This window comes from Erythrolamprus reginae, chromosome 2, assembly GCF_031021105.1.
Source record: "Erythrolamprus reginae isolate rEryReg1 chromosome 2, rEryReg1.hap1, whole genome shotgun sequence".
NCBI lineage: Eukaryota > Metazoa > Chordata > Lepidosauria > Squamata > Dipsadidae > Erythrolamprus > Erythrolamprus reginae.
The window spans coordinates 282,629,300-282,646,421 of NC_091951.1; the positions used below are offsets into that span (position 1 = coordinate 282,629,300).

Below are 17,122 nucleotides of genomic sequence, written 5' to 3' on the forward strand. Positions count from 1 at the left end.
GTCTTGTAATATTTTGTATTTCCTAAATGCAAAATAGTTTATCAGTCAGTCGTAATTTGCAAAACATTGCAAATGAAAACAATTTTTAAGCTGGATAAATGTCCTATCCCAGATGGCCCTGTAGCATTAACCTTGATTACTTTTGTCTTTTTCTGATGGCACTCAAGCTGCTGTGATAAAAATTGTCTAGAAATGTTACCAATATAGCCAATTTGTGGTTTCTTAATTTTTGCATGGAATTTTTTTTTAAAAAAAGTATACATAACTGTATTAGCTGTTAGCGTGGTCCAAACAAGACCAAATGAAAGTAAACTGATTAAAGGAAACAGTAAAAAAATATAAAAATATAAAATCAATTACAGAATAGATGTGAAGCAGAATTTTAAATCATAATGTGATGTATTATTGTAATGTTTATATTTTATATCTGTTTTGAGGCATAGGCTTCAAAGATCGGCTTATTTCAAAATAAACACACACTGAAAAACAGAACATTAAGATTTGTGGTTGCAATTCGGTTTTACAATAAAATTGAAGGGAAATTTATCATGCCAAAGAAAAATAATCCTTATTTTAAACATAGTTTACAATGTATATAGTTTTAAATACGGTAATTGTAAATTAATGCCAATTCAAAATTTCATATGGAGCCATTATGTGGCTCTTGTAATGGGCTACTGATATGTTTTGCCTACCTTCCAATATGTTGTCAATTATTTTACTGATTTTTAAATGTGAACTTCTTTAGAGCACTGTGGTCACACACCTGTGGGTAATTGTAAAGCTGGCACATGCTGCTCAATGCATTATTTTTCCAAAGTGGCAAATGTATATTGTGATGAGACAGCTTCCCCCAATTCAAATTGCAATCTAAATTCTTGTGCTATGCTTCCATCATTCCATCCTTAGTCCGGGCTCAAGTTTTTCTGCTGGTTTGTACTTGCCTCCTAGAGTTTGAGGAATTATTTATGTGCTTTGCAGATAAGGTAGACAGCCCCCCCCCACCTGGGATAGCAACTTTTATTATTATTTTGTTAAATTATATACCGAATTGTTTGTATAAACAGGGAAAACAAATAAAATATCACAAAGAGCTAAGAAAGAGACTGTCCCACAGTCATCAATGAATCTCCATATCTGATACTGAATTTGGATTTTCTTGCTCTTAGACTGACATCTTAACCATTACATCACCTCACCTCTTTACAGGGAATATTAATAATAGGTTTTACTTTAGCACTAAGAATAGTTATATCTTATCATCTGCCCAGTAGTTACAATTTCCTTTGTTTTGCAATTAGAGATAGAACAATATTTACTATTGTCTCTCCAGTCTCCATCATCAAGCCTATAACTGGTGATCCTAAAGCAGTGATTTTCAACCTTTTTTGAGCCGTGACACATTTTTTACATTTACAAAATCCTGGGGCACACCACCAACCAAAATGACACAAAATGACACTCTAACACAGTACATATTATACATATAGTTAATAATCTATATACACCATCAGGATAGACATAACCAGCTGAGGCTCAGGCTTCATCTAGTGATGGCAACATTTACCTCCAGTCCCAACCAGGATTAAAAATCGGGACCATGGGGAGGAGTAGCAGCTTCAACTACTTAACTGCCACATGATGATAAGTCTGCAGCAGCCCGAGCGGGGACCTTCCTGGGTGTGGATGAGAGGCGGCCTGCTATTGGTTCATTGCTAGTGGTCGGGATGAATCCTAGAAGGTGATTGTTCAGTGAGCATTCCCTGTGCCTCTACTCTTCCTGTCGCTGATAGCTGACGGGATTGTGAGGGGAATGTTTATGTTTGGATGCAGGCAGCTGGCGGTGGGCTGGATAAATGGCCTCCGTGGGCCATATCCGGCATGCAGGCCGTAGTTTGTGGACCCATGTTTAATTTCCCCATGGCACACCTGACCATGTCTCACGGCACACTGGTTGAAAAACACTGCCCTAGAGAACTAGTAAGCATATTTGGGAAGAGAAATTACAAGTGATCTGATATTTGTCTGTAGCAGGTTCCTGGTTCCCTTCAAATGCATTGAATTATTCCTATAAAGTCCAGAGAGTCTGGTGAGATTAAGGAGTTCTGGGAATTGCAGTCACAAATTTTTGAAAGATGCTAAGCAACGTTAGCATCAGAACTGCACTAAAATACCAGCACTGTATAAACTCTTAATTAAACGGTGTACGTGCTTTGAAGATTCTGAAGTAATCTGTTGAAGATTATCAGTGTTCATGCTGTGTTTGATCTTCTTCAATAGATTAGTTCAAAGTCTTCAAAGCACAGATGAAACAAGAACATACGTGAGCACCAAAAACACCTTAAGTCAACCAAAAGAATCACTGATAATGTGCTCTCATTCTTTTTATATTTTGCTGTAAAGAAGGCCTTATAATCTAGAACAGGGGTCGCTTTGCTGGCTGGGGAATTTTGGGAGTTAAAGTCCTCCAGGCTTAAAGTTGCAAAGGTTGGAGACCCCTTATCTGGAAAACCAGGCCCATTGTATAAAGAACATGAGATGGACTGAAGATGATTCAAATGCATTCGGCACACAATTTATTTATTTGATTTGACATATTCCACAATTTGCTCATAATGCTTAAACAATCCCACTTGTGATTTGGTTGCAAAACAAGCTTTTATAGCATGGCTTTATTCTCATTGTTTGCTCATTTAAAAAATCTTAGCATTCTAATCAATTACATCTAGGGAAAGTATTGTTTGTTTTTGCAAGTTGTCAGTAGCAGCCAGACATTCTTACCTCTTTTCATTTTGCATTGTGTATTGTTCTCCATTGTGCCTCATACTATTCTCTTAATTGCAAAGGAGAGTGAAAAGCTTTCTCTCTCTGACAACATGCGATTTGGAATGCTAATATGTATCATCAGAAAAAAAGACATAGAACCAGGCCTAGTACTACAAATCTTCAATCATCTAAACAAGTGACAATTAAGGAGTGGTTAACAGCAAAGGAACTTCTGAGCGACCTAAGTTAATTAAGTGATTCAAATATTTGGAATTTTGCTAATAGATTTGAGACATTGAAGCAAGAACCTCTTCTCTAATGTGTAGGATAATTTGCATCCCCTTTTATCTTCTTGAAATCAGTATTTTTGAAATGAGGATGGAAATGAGTATTTTCTAAAGAAGATGTTGAAAAAGTGGATAAAAACCATTCAAAAATGACAACATTACTTTACAAGAACAACTACATGAAAAGATTTTGTGGGTGAACAATGCCTTTTAATTGCTGGAACTGTGACAGCTATGTTTGAGCAAATGGCAGTAATCTGTAGCTGAAATATGTATGTGAAATTTTGATAAACCACATAATGAAGATCTCTACTAGCTCCCAAAGTTAAACATTCCAACACTGATTAATAAAAGAGCACTGAAGGTTTTGGTTAAAATATAGCATATCCCTGAAGGAGATGGGAGAAATTCCTACTTCTAACTGTCAAACCAAATAACATTAAATATCACTTTTATCAAGACAAAGAGAAATGGCCCTTTAAGGGACTCATTATTTACTTTCTAAGCAACTCATGAGTTGCAGAATATATTCAATTGATCTTAAACAATTAAACAAGTGGAATGGTTGCTAAGCTAGAAAAGGAAGAAAAGAGATTTGCTAATTATTGTGCATAAACTACAATCCTAGTGAAGATAAGGTTGCCCATTTTTGATAGCTTTCCAAAGTGTATTCAAAGTGATTCTTCCAAGCAAAGGGGGGGAAAACCTCCTATATTCTTGAATTATAAACATTCAATACTTCTTGGAAGGTTAGGAATGAACAACCAGCCAACTACTCCCTACTATCTATGACTATTGTAACAGGAGTTAGATTCCCCTAACTAGCAACCAAAGAGAATCAAGCCTGGGCTCATTTGAACATAACTCCTTAAAACAGTTGTTTTTATGCTAAAGATGGAACCAGTGGACATTCTAGAAAAGACTGATGAATTCAGGCAAGGTATCTATGCAATATGAACCCCTGCATCAGAGGTAGGTTCCTCCTGGTTCACACTGGTTCTATAGAACCATTAGCAAACCATTGGTGACATCACAAAGTCAATTCTATTGCTGCAGGTCTTATTTTGGGATTTTTTTGGGGGGTGGCGTTTTTTTGGCTGATTTTATTCTTCTGCACATACACAGAACCCATGTTTCTGGCACTGTGCATGCGCCACTATCTTGTTTTTGGCTTTTTTGGGGGGAGGGAAGTTTTTAAAATATTCAGCACTGTGCATGCACATGTGACGCATGCATGCAAACACGTGGTGTGACCATGTGGTATGGCCATGCAGCACAGCCATGCAGCATGGGAGGAAGCGAACTAGCTGCAAATTAGTAAGTTAGAACCCACCCCTGCCCTGCATAAGTATTCAACACAGAAGGATAAAGGAAATATAGTTGGTCACATAAAATAACAGTGAATTTCCAGTCAATTAAAACCTCCATTTCCCTCATTAACTAAGATCTTAAACAGAGCATCAATGAAGACATGGAAGATTACATTCAGCCTCAAAGCAAAGAGCAGCAAAAAAGAGATTTTGATGGAAATAAGTTGCAATATAGAAAGAGAGAGTGCAGAATGGGTTAATTTTTAAAAAATTGAAATCAAGAGGTTTTGTTCTAGCCACACATTAGTGAAATGTCCTCTCTGGAGTTTATTCCTATGCATGATGCCTAAGACAAATTCTGTGGCAAGTTCACTATGGAAGACTCAGGAGGCTGAAGTAGGGGTGGTAACATCCCTAAAAATATAACTATTCAATCTCCCATCTGAGGATGACATAGCAGATCATGGCAGTGGTGGATTTCTACCAGTGTGGTCCGCCACTAAGCACCACCACAATAGTGGCCCGCCAATTACGCAATTTTGGTGCAATGGCTCTGGTGCTGTCCAGTGCTGTTTGTGCTGCCATCCTTTTTTCCTAATTTTCAGCAATTTTTGGGCTCTCTGAGCATGCACGGAGGTAAAATCATCTCTCTGTGCATGCATGGAAGCAAAATCGTGGTAGGAGATTTATGTGCGCACCTGAGTATATGAGGTTGCTTGTGGGCAATGTCACGATGCGCACCAGTAGGAAATTTAATAGTGGATTTGTATATTGTATTGTTTGTTGTGAGCCACTCCGAGTCATACAAATGATGACAGCATACAAATCTAATTAATAATAATAATAATAATAATAATAATAACAACAACAACAACAACAACAACTATTATTATTATTATTATTATTATTATTATTATTATTATTATTATTATTATTATTATTATTATTAAATGGCAAGAGGAACCCTCCCCTGGATCATGACTGATCTTTCTACAAACTGGAAATCTTTTTTTGACGTATCCCCTTCAACAAGTTATCTGAGAGTGCCCATTAATTGATAATGTAAACATTTCCAGGAACTAACCACAGTTTACCAAGGAAACTGGAGCCTGATAATTATACCACATAATCTCTCAAAGCTAGTGCGTCTAGAAAGAGGAAGAACGCAAGTGGAGAATTATGTATTAGTCTCAAAATTAGATCATCAGCAACTGAATGGGAAATCTATATAGCCTATTTGCTATGGTTACAAATTTCCAATTTAGATTTTTTCCACGTTACAGTTATAAATATTTATTTTTCCTCCTAAGCTCTTACAAAAACAAGTGAAAGAAAAAAAAACACCATGTATTAGAAATGTATGTAGCATCTTTAATAAACAGCTGCCAAAGGCACTGGTGACACGAGCTGAAGAATTTAATGCCAGGATTGGTACAAATGATTATGTGCTTTATGAACAGTGTAACTCTTACCTTGTTTTAAATCCAGAGGGAGACATCACCCTGCACATTTACGTATATGTAACTGCAAAGACAGAGGAGTTAACTTTGCAGAATAGTGCCTGACTCAATTGGTTAATATCTTAGATTTGTTAATCTTGAATGGTACCTGGGAGAACAATATATCTGGATATTATACTTTCTGGGAATGAGATTCCCATAAAATGATAAATATGATCTTTAATTTCAGAATTGGTTTAGTGACCACTTGACTTTAAATTTACATTTGCTTTCAAATGGGCAAATTATATATACTTAAAAATCTTATTGCATTGAATAGTCCTCAAGTCCTGAAATACGTTTGTGTAAAATGGACTGAGAAGGTGGAAATAACATGGAAATCTATATATAAATCTGGCAAGGGAGACAGTTTGTACAATTCTTTAATTAAAGTCCCCCAAAAGGATTCTTAACACAGTTTGTACTATTATTACATTTACTGATTTGCAAAATTAAATGAGCTCCAGCAAAAAAAGTTATCCAACTATGGTTTGATGGGGAATATGCAAAAGGAAAGATCTCTTTAATTGAAAAATTGCAATTAATATTAGAATAATGACTGCCCATTACTCATGAGCAACAGAAAAGAATATAAAGTTTTGCTAAAAAAGAAAAAAAGATATGAAAGGTATTGGGTCAAAATCACAGCTATCATCACTGCCTCCACATAGGAAGTGGTAATCTAAAGAGGCACAGATGGACTTGCCAGATTGACCACCTGTTATGAATGAATGAATGATTTAATTTATATGCTGCCCAACTACAATTAGACTAGAGGTGGTTTACAAAATTATCTCAGTTGAAGCTACTAAACCATGGGTCTGCAACTTTAAACACTCAAAGAGCCACATGAGCCTGTTTCCCACAGAAAACAAAACACCAGAAGACACAAAATTTGGGTGGGTGTGGCCAACTCAACATCACTCACACCCACCCAGTCACACGACACCTCAACCATGCCTGCCCAGGTTTTGTGGATCCGCATTTTCTTTTCTATGGGAAATAGGTATTTCCTTCTCTCTCCCTCCCACCCTCCCATCTCTTTCTCTTTGTCTACCTCCCTCACTCTCATATCTTTCTCTCTCTCATCTCTCTTTCTTTTTTTCTCTATCTCCCTCTCCTTCCCATCTTTCTCTCATATCTCTTTTGTTTTCTCTCTATCTTCCTCTCCTTCCCATCTTTCTCTTTCTCTCATATCTCTTTTGTTTTCTCTCTGTCTCCCTCACCCTCTCATCCCTTTCTCATTTCTCTTTCTCTCTCTCTTTTTTCTTCTCCCGGTCTCCCTCTCCCTCCCTCTTAACTCGCTTTCTCTTTTTCTCTCTCCCCCTCTCTTCCTCTCATCAACCTCTCCTTCATCTCTCTTTCTCTCTCTTTCTCCCCTCCCATCTGTCTGCCTGTCTGTCTCTGTCTCTGTCTCTGTCTCTGTGTCTCTGTCTCTGTCTCTCTCTCTCCGTATGTCTGTCTGTCTGTCTGTCTGTCTGTCTGTCTGTCTGTCTGTCTGTCTGTCTGTCTGTCTGTCTGTATGTATGTATGTATGTATGTATGTATGTATGTATACCCCTTTCTCTGTGTCTCCTCTCACTCTCCCAGAAATCCCTGTGTGCTCTCCTTGTGTCTCTTCATTACCCCTCATTCTTTTCTTGCTCTTAGAAATTCGGGCTGGGTGAGGAATGAGCACAACCCACATGGAGGCTTCCTTCCCCCCCTCTTCTAGACACTCCCTAGATGAGTGTGGCAATAGAAAATGGTGCATTTCAAAGGTGGCAAACAGCATTCCACTGTGAGAGCTGGACCATATTTCTCCATCCAGCTTGCCAATTGTGGTGCTTCTGCTAGGCCATATCCCCCGTGCTGGGCTGTTGTGCTCATTTGCTTGGCAGGGGAGAGGAACTCTTCCTCACCCTGACCTCTTCTTTCTCTTGCTCCCATCATGCTAGGGGGATGGCCCCTACCCCGCAAGGTCCACTCCCGCTGTTTTGTCCCAGCCCTCTTTGCTGGTGGCAACAGCAAATATGCTGCGATGAAGGCGGAATTCTGTTGCTGCGTAAAAGCAACACTAAGGGTCCGACCATGCCACTGCCATGGCAGGATGACAGATCTATCTATCTATCTATCTATCTATCTATCTATCTATCTATCTATCTATCTATCTATCTATCTATCTATCTATCTATCTATCTACCTATCTATCTATCCATCCATCCATCCATCCATCCATCCATCCATCCATCCATCCATCCATCCATCCATCCATCTAGTCAAGTACATATTGATAGTATACACAAAGATATAACAATGTTTATATGTGTGATATTGCTACTAATAATAGAGAAACATTAGGACAGGGATGGTAGGCACGTGGTACACTTATTGAGATTTTGTAATATCTTTTCCCCTGGAGTGGGGTGGGAATGGAGATTTTGCAGTATCCTTCTCATGCCATGCCCAGCAAGCCACGCCCACATAATTGGCAGTTTGAAGAATGGAAATTTTGTAGTATCCTTCTCATGCCACACCCACCAAGCCATGCCCCTTACTGACTTCTTAGGATTGGGTGAGGTCAACAGTATAAACAGAAACAAAAAAAGCATATGAAAATAGCAACTGGGGATACATTTATCTGTAATAAATAATAGAGCAGAGCAGTGTTGAAATCCATTTTTTCAAAACTGCCAATTATGTGGGTGTGGCTTGCTGGGCATGGCATGAGAAGGATACTGCAAAATCTCCATTCCCACCCCACTCCAGGGGAAGGATATTGCAAAATCCACTTTCCCTCTCCACTCCAGGGGAAGGATACTGCAAAATCCCCTTTCCCTCCCCACTCCAGGGGAAGGATACTGCAAAATCCCCTTTCCCTCCCCACTCCAGGGGAAGGATACTGCAAAATCCCCTTTCCCTCCCCACTCCAGGGGAAGGATACTGCAAAATCTCCATTCCCTCCCCACTCCAGGGGAAGGATGCTGCAAAATCTCAATTCCCTCCCCATTCCAGGGGAAGGATACTGCAAAATCTGTATTCCCACTCCACTCCTGGGGGAAGGATATTGCAAAATACCCATTCCCTCCCCACTCCAGGGGAAGGATACTGCAAAATCTCCATTCCTTTCCCACTATGGGGCCAGCCAGAGATGGCATTTTGCTAGTTCTCCAAACTACTCAAAATTTCTGCTACCAGTTATGCAGAACCTATCAGAACCTGCTGGATTTCACCCCTGCATCAGAGGCTCAACTAACTTCCCAGCCTCCGTGACTGGGAGAATCGCTAGACCTTTCTAAAAAGTCCACCGAGCCAGTTGATTTGGCTGAAATGCATGCAATTTCTGGTAAATCTGTAATGTGCAACAATTTCAGAGCATCTTGTGGCTACTTTCTATCTTGTTTTGGTCCCATCCTCTTCTCCAAGCATTGCTGCATTTTGAATGGAGCACCAGTTTATTCTGCTCTAATATATATTTACTTGTGAAAATTGTTAATGTTTTCTCCAAGACACCCCCCCTCCCATCTATTCCTTCCTTTCATAAAAGTAGTACATTGATTTGAAAATATTTTTAAAAAATCTTTGTGGTTTGTTAGCAATTGTGGTTTAGGAATAGCTTATGTAGAATGCTTGACTCTCTTGAGCCTATTTTTATTCAGTAATACTAGAAGGACATTTGATCACTTATCTTAGTAAAGCCTGCACAACCTCTTCACCATTGTCCAGCTTGGGGGAATTCCTTTTTGCACTCTGACCTTTACGCTGCAAAGTCACTCTCAGCAAGCTATATGGCAAAGGTGAACTTTGGCTCTTATTATTTAGACCTGTTACTGCAACATCATTTTGGTTTTGGGTATCAAAGTGCTTGGTAGAAATAGGAAAAGAAAGTAGGCATGAGAATAGCAGCCGAGTCTTATCAGCTGCTTTAATTTGTGTAGCAGAAACAGCAATGCACTACTACAAGGTCATCTTTCATGATTATGTGACTCTAGACTCATGTTTAAATGACTTTTAGGCCCCTAAGAATTGCTTTGAAAATGTACCCGCGTGCCTTTAGTGTTTTGGTCTAGTCCTTGGCACAGAAAGGCAATATGTATACATCTAATAAAGGAAGAAATAATCTTCATGTGTTTACCCACAACTGACAGCTCTTTCATCCTCGTTGCTACTGCACATATCAGGATAAAATTGGTTTGGGAAGAAATAAAGATAAGGAGGGATAGCTTAGAAAACAGCTTTCTAATTCAATCCCAGAGATGGATGAAAAGCAAGAACCAATCACCCACTGACATCCGTATAATTCAACTTTCTCAATCTGGCACTTTGCAGATGTATGGACTTTTAGTGCTCCTCAATCCCCAAACCCATTGATGAAAATCTAAGGAGTTCAGCATGGATTGGTTGACCTATACACAAGTCCAACCTAAATATCATAAAGATATAAAATTGTATGAATTCCAGAGAAAAAAACTAATGACCTTGATAGGATATTACTTAATAGGCAATATCTATAAATTTCTTATAAGATATAAAATGGAAGAGGAGATAGTTAAAGACACGATGATTACATGGGTGAAAATTTTTAATCACACTATTGATTTGGAGAAACGGGAAAACATTTGGACAACTAACTGGAAATTAACAATGTCAGTGGCGTACAAGGAAAACCAGTTCTACAGAGGGCATTTACCACCTGTAGGAATTGCCAGGATGTTCCCAAATTCATCCTCAATAAGCTGAAAATGTAAAAAGGAAATGGAACCTATTATCATTTATGGTGGACTTGCTCAAAGGCAAAAAAGTATTGGAGTAAAATCAGATCCTGGCTGATAGAGATAATAAAAGAAGATATAGAGAGGAAGCCTAAATTGGGCATAATTGACAAAAATCATAAAAAGGAAATAAACTATTTGATTATAACATATAACTACGGTGGCTAGAATAACATATGCACAATTTTGGAAAAAATGAGCTAACACCAAAAGATGAGGACATAATTTAAAAAAAAATTGGATTGCGTTGAATTGCACCAACTAGTGACAAAAACAAAGTAAAAGAAGACACCGAATACTACTCAGTATGGGATGAATTATATGAATGGCTGAAAGAAAGAATGGATAAAAAATGAACTAGAACTGTCAATACCAGAAAGAATAACATCAAAACTTTATGGATCATTGTGTAGAATTATGTAGAAGAAGAAAGTAGAGAGAAAGAACAAATAATGTATAAAAATGTAAATATATTTGTATAGGGAAAGTTTATTGGTGGATACAAACCTAGAGATGCTTACTTAAACATGGGGGAATTGTATCCATATATCTTTGTGTGTCTTGTTTATGTATGTGTTTTATGTGTATATAATATATTTTTTTAAAAAAAGAGAATCTAAGGAGTTGAAGTTCATAGGTTTTCGATGACATCAAACTTGGTGAATACTAAAATAATGTATGGGTGCTATGGCAAATTAGTTAAGAGTACATAGGATTAAAACTTAACTACAGTATATATATTGTTATATTTAAATATATTAAAGGGTTAAATAAGGTCCAGGAGGGAAGTGTTTTTAATAGGAAAGTGAACACAAGAACAAGGGGACACAATCTGAAGTTAGTTGGGGGAAAGATCAAAAGCAACATGAGAAAATATTATTTTACTGAAAGAGTAGTAGATCCTTGGAACAAACTTCCAGCAGATGTGGTAGATAAATCCACAGTAACTGAATTTAAACATGACTGGGATAAACATATATCCATCCTAAGATAAAATACAGAAAATAGTATAAGGGCAGACTAGATGGACCATGAGGTCTTTTTCTGCAGTCAGACTTCTATGTTTCTATGTTTCTAACTTCTCAGGAGCAGATTTCATCTTCTTAATGCCAATTTATGTAAATGCATTGGGAAGAAGGGATGACCCTTTAGATCTTTTGTCTTTAGCCAATCAGCATAACCAAGATGATCATCTTTCTGACTATCTCTTAAGCACAGGAGATCTCCCTTCCCTGCCCTTAAACCACCTCTTTAGCAGCAGAACAAATGGTTACAAATTCCTTTGAGTGCTTAATGAGCCTTTCTTGGTGAATTTGATGTAATTGCAAATTTGAAGAAGGTTGGGGGGGGGGGGGGAGAGAGGCAGGAATAAAATGAAAATGCTTTCATTTGTACTTTTTCAGGATAAGGCAAGAATGGGATATTATGCTAGACTGCAAAAGAAAAGGCATTCCACAGGCTGCATATTTGAATAATGGTTTCATAGATACTAACAACATTTTAGATAAACTTGAAAAGAACTCGCCACTGATTAAGAAGATTGCCTTGCTGAATGACAAGGAAAGAAGCAAATTTATTTTTCAACTTTCAGGCGAACACTGGACAGTAAGTATATTATTTGAATTACTGTGTGCTCATTCTTTGTTTATGATCATTGATATGGACAGATTTAAATTTGTCTAAACCTTGCAAGTCATTAATTATGTCTCTGCTCCCTTTCTTTCTTTGTATAAATGACACAGCATTTATTCTATTTTAATAGGTGCTCCAACTCTTTAATGTTTTCCGTTTTATCTTTAGCAACCCAGCAACCATTGCAATGAGATTTTTTTTCTCATTGATATTGACATTGACATTGATATCTTCTCATTGGTAGTGACACCACCAAGGAAAGACAGAGTTTGATGCCTTGCTTTTTTTTTTGCATCAGAAGAACTGACATTCCCACAAATTGAATTACACTGTATTATATTTCTCACAATTGCTTGGTAGTAGTAGAAGTGGCAGTGCAGCAATGGCTCCTTTGTTGCTAAAATAATGTGTGTGACATTTCGCACATATGACATGCCATCAGGGTTCTAGCAGCTGATAATACCTTCTCTTATATATTTCTTCTTCTTCTTCTTCTTCTTCTTCTTCTTCTTCTTCTTCTTCTTCTTCTTCTTCTTCTCCTCCTTTTTCTTCTTCTCCCCCCTCTTCCCCCTCCTCTTCCTCTTCCCCCTCCTCTTCCTCTTCTTCTTCTTCTTCATCAAGCAATCTAAACAGAGCCATCTCTTAGAGTGTTTACAACATGGCATCCTTCAGGATGGGTGGAAAGCATGATAGGATATTAAACTTTATCCCTGATAACTTATCTTGGTTGGCTCTTCATTAGGTATCATGTTACATTAAGTTTTGAAATTGTACAAATGTGTCAATAGTTAGCTCGTTGGCCTCGGAGAGCAACTGATTTGCTTCCTATAGGCATCTGTGTACTGAAGGTTATAGAAAAATATAGGGGGACTAAAAAGCATAGACAAAAGAATGTGTGTTTTAATTCCTGTCACAAATTAACCAAAGATCAAGGTTTGTATGCCAAGAGCTAATATGACCGATGGATTGATTTATAGGTCTAAGCTCTGACAAATTATAATTATTTCTGTGGTAGTAAGCAAGAATCTGGAAATATATTTTGCTGTGAGCCGCCCTGAGTCCCAGGAGCAGGGCGGCATAGAAATCAATCAATCAATCAATCAATCAATCAATCAATCAATCAATCAATCAAACAAACAAACAAACAAATTATGTAAATAATGTTTGTATAATCTTCCTCTTTCCCTTTCCCTTACAAATGTTAAAGGTTTGTTGCTCTTTTTTGTTTTGTTTTAATATTCTGAGGTAATATTATATCTTAAAAGCCAATTCAATTAATCTTATATAATTAGCTGGGGGTGGGGAATACATGCCCATCCACAAGGGGTTAGTTTCAACATTTTAGTGATAAAGCAGAAACAGGAATTATAAGAGCACACTTGAGCATATTTTAGCTCCGGTTCTTTATTTTCTTTTCAAAGATTATTGAAGATTTAAATGTATATCAAATTAAAGTGAAATTCTTAGCTGAATAGATCTGGATATAGCAATTTATGTAGAGCCATATTCATACACTAGTTTTTTAAAAATATTTTTAATTAATTTTTAACAAGTTTAATATACACACAACATAAAACAGTGCATAGTGAAATGTGCCCACCACCCCGACACATACAAAACCCCCACCACCAATCGGTTTTTTTTTAATATAATCCACTTTGACCCAAGAGCAATATATCTATTTACATGTTATAGAGTGATTCCAATTTATTTCTTGTAGCTTGGTCTCGGATTCTACTCATCATATATCGTCTTACCTTGTCCAGCCATACTAAAAAAAGAAATAAATAAAATTGCAAAAGAGGATAGCATGACCCCAGGGCACAGTAACTATCACAAATATGAGTTGATTACCAAGGGTCTGAATTTTGATCACATGACCATGGGGATGCTGAAAGGGTGTGTAAAATGATCATAAGCTATTTTCCCCCCAATGCGGTTGTAACTTCGAATGGTCATTAAATGAACAGTTATAAGTCAAGGATGTTCAAAGGGAAAGCAGTGCTCCGTGCATTGAAAAGTCATTCGTAGCCAACGAGTGTGGCTTAATTCAAATGTCTTTGCGAAGGAGAGGAAGGTAGAAATGCTGTTGTTGCCAAAGATTTCTTTACTGTCCCAAATCTTCTTTTCTTAGGAGTTTCCCGATTGGCTGAAAGAGAAAACATACCTAAAAGAATGGCACGTAAACAATACTAAGATCTCGAGCATTCCAAGTTACATTGCCTTGTTTCAGGAACTGAAAATTCTCGAATTATCTGGTAACCAGATTACAGACCTTCCCATTGAAATTGGTAGGTGCCCCTTTTTCTACTACTACTTCTTCATTTTTTAAAAAAAATAATTTTTATTAAATATATACTTTAAAAAAACACAACCAAAACAAGACACAACAAAGGTACATATAATGCACGATATCACAATCATAGGTATCATATTAAAACAGGGACAGAAGAAAAGAAAGAAGGAGAAAGAAATAAAAAAAGATATAGTGAAAAGTTGTAGTAGACAAAGAAAGAGGTTATAGAAAGGAGAACGGAAGAAGGAAAGCGTGCCAGCTATTTAGCCGGCATTTCAGTAATATACAACCTCTGAGTTAATAAGTTTCCCTTTGCTTTTATTTGCTCATGGTGTAGTATTAATTAATTTTAATAAATATAAGTAATGCTTATCTAATAAGTATGTTCTTTTCCCCTTTTTCTTCTTCTTAAACATTTATGTCTGTTAATTTTATCACAATCACTAAGGATTAAAAACAAAAGAAGCAACTTGGGGGGTACATCTTATAAACAAATATTTTTCCACGTATGATAATGTGAAATGACAATCATAGTATCTTACACATGTGGAGACTTCAGATCCTAGAATTTCCAGCCCTATAGGTAACAGTCTGGGGGATAAAAAACTGAACGGGGGCATTGTAATTCACAAGAAGGTTGATGTTTCTGCATTACAGCTATGTACTCTTTTATAATTGATCCATCAGGGCCACCTGCCAGATCCATTTACTGAAATGATAGATCCTTCAGGCTTCTGAAACAGATATGGGACTCTTCTTTATGGCTAAATTAAAGTGCCAACTATCTGTGACTAAGCTGGCAGAAAACTATCTTGGTGTAACAATTGATGAGTTGACCCCTATCCTGACCAGGCATGATGCTAGAAAATGCTGCTCTTATTTACGGTGGACAGGGCACATTAAGAAAAGTAATTGTTAGATTATCCCAGCTTTCTTTTCTTCCTTCCCACCAATTCTCACCTGCTGACAGGGAAATATCCACCAACATAGAACCAGAGAGGTTGCCTTGAAGTCAATATTCAGAAACCATTATGAAACCAATCAACACAGAAACATTATTTAAGTCCTGGGAAAGAAGATAGCCTTTATTTATTCTTCCAACTTTTTAAATATATAACTCAAGGTGGCAAACATACCTCCTATTTGCCCTACAACAACTCTGTGAGGTAGGTTGGGGCTGAGAACGAATGACTGTCTCAAAGTCACCTAGATGATTTTCATGTCTAAGGCAGACCTAGAACTCAGATTGTTCTGGTTTCTAGGCCAGTACCTAAACCACTACACCAATTTGGTTTTCTAAGTATTAGGATTCTTATCTCCCCCCTCCTTCCTCCCCCCATCATCATCAATCTTTAATCTCTTAGAATTCAAAGAGATTCAACTTCCAAACTCGTTGGAGTATAAGAGAGAGACGTGGAAAAATATTTCATTTTTTGTGGGGAAGTCTACATTATAGAATAGAATTCTTTATTGGCCAAGTATGATTGGACACACAAGGAATATGTCTTTGGTGCATATGCTCTCAGTGTACATAAAAGAAAAGATAAGTTAGTCAAGAATCATGAGGTACAACACTTAATGATTGTCATAGGGGGTCAAATAAGCAACAATCTTAATCAATATTAATAAAAATCTTAAGCATAGGAATGGAACTTCTTCTTAAAAGTATGCTATACAGGTAGTCCTTGATTTACAACCATTTATCTAATGACAGTTCAAAGTTACAATGGCAGTGAAAAAGTGACTTATGACCTATTAAAGTTTGTTGCAAAAATCAAAACCGGAAGCACACACAGATGACTGATTCATCTGGATCCATAAACTTCTTTATAAAAATAGTAAGATATGAATTTACAATACCATAAGCAGAGTTCTTTAAGCAGACACAAGCAGGAAAGTTAGTTTCACTTCAGCAGAGCAGACAAGCACAGAGAGTATAGAGTAGACAGAATACAGAGAGGTCTGGAGCCACATCCAGCTTAAGCTTAATTTTTAGTTTCAATTCTCTGCACAGACTCAGAAGTGTTTAGCTCTCGTTGGCTGACTTAGTTGCTATGCTTATTCATTGGCTGATCTTGTTAACATTGGCTCTCCCAGTTCATGAATATCTTAACACGACCAGTTCTCACACTTACAACAGTTGCAGCATCCCCACAGTCACATGATGTAACTTTGGGTGCTTGACAGACAGAATGTGTTTACAACGTTTGCAGCATTCCAGAGTCCTGGGATTGTCATTTGCAATCTTCTTTAGGGTGACAAGCAAAGTCAATGGAGGGAGTCTCCAACAGCTAAAAAGGTCATAAAATGGGGTACAACTCACTTTGCAATTGCCTTGCTTAGCAACAAAATAATTGGGCTCAATATTGGTCATAAATTGAGGACCACTTATAGTTCAGGGAGGAAGTGAGTTTAATGAATCCCTAGACCAATAGCTAGATTAATCAATTGGTTTTTGGGAAGTCTGTAGTCATTGCTGGTCAGCTGCTGGCTGTGCTGATTGACATCTCTGAGCCAGGGATTGGCTTAGAGACTGGCAATTATAAGGTTTGAAAGAACAAGATGTTCTTGCATTGTGAAG

General features: G+C 37.4%; 1 protein-coding gene across 1 annotated transcript in view; it reads left to right on the plus strand.

Annotated features, from left to right (window-relative positions):
- Positions 1-17,122, plus strand: part of LRRC2 (leucine rich repeat containing 2) — a 79,087-nt gene that overhangs the window by 3,586 nt on the left and 58,379 nt on the right. Inside the window, exons 2-3 of the mRNA XM_070736287.1 lie at positions 12,017-12,218; positions 14,380-14,536. Of these exons, the coding sequence (XP_070592388.1) occupies positions 12,017-12,218; positions 14,380-14,536 (359 nt within the window). The remainder of the gene's footprint in view (positions 1-12,016; positions 12,219-14,379; positions 14,537-17,122) is intronic.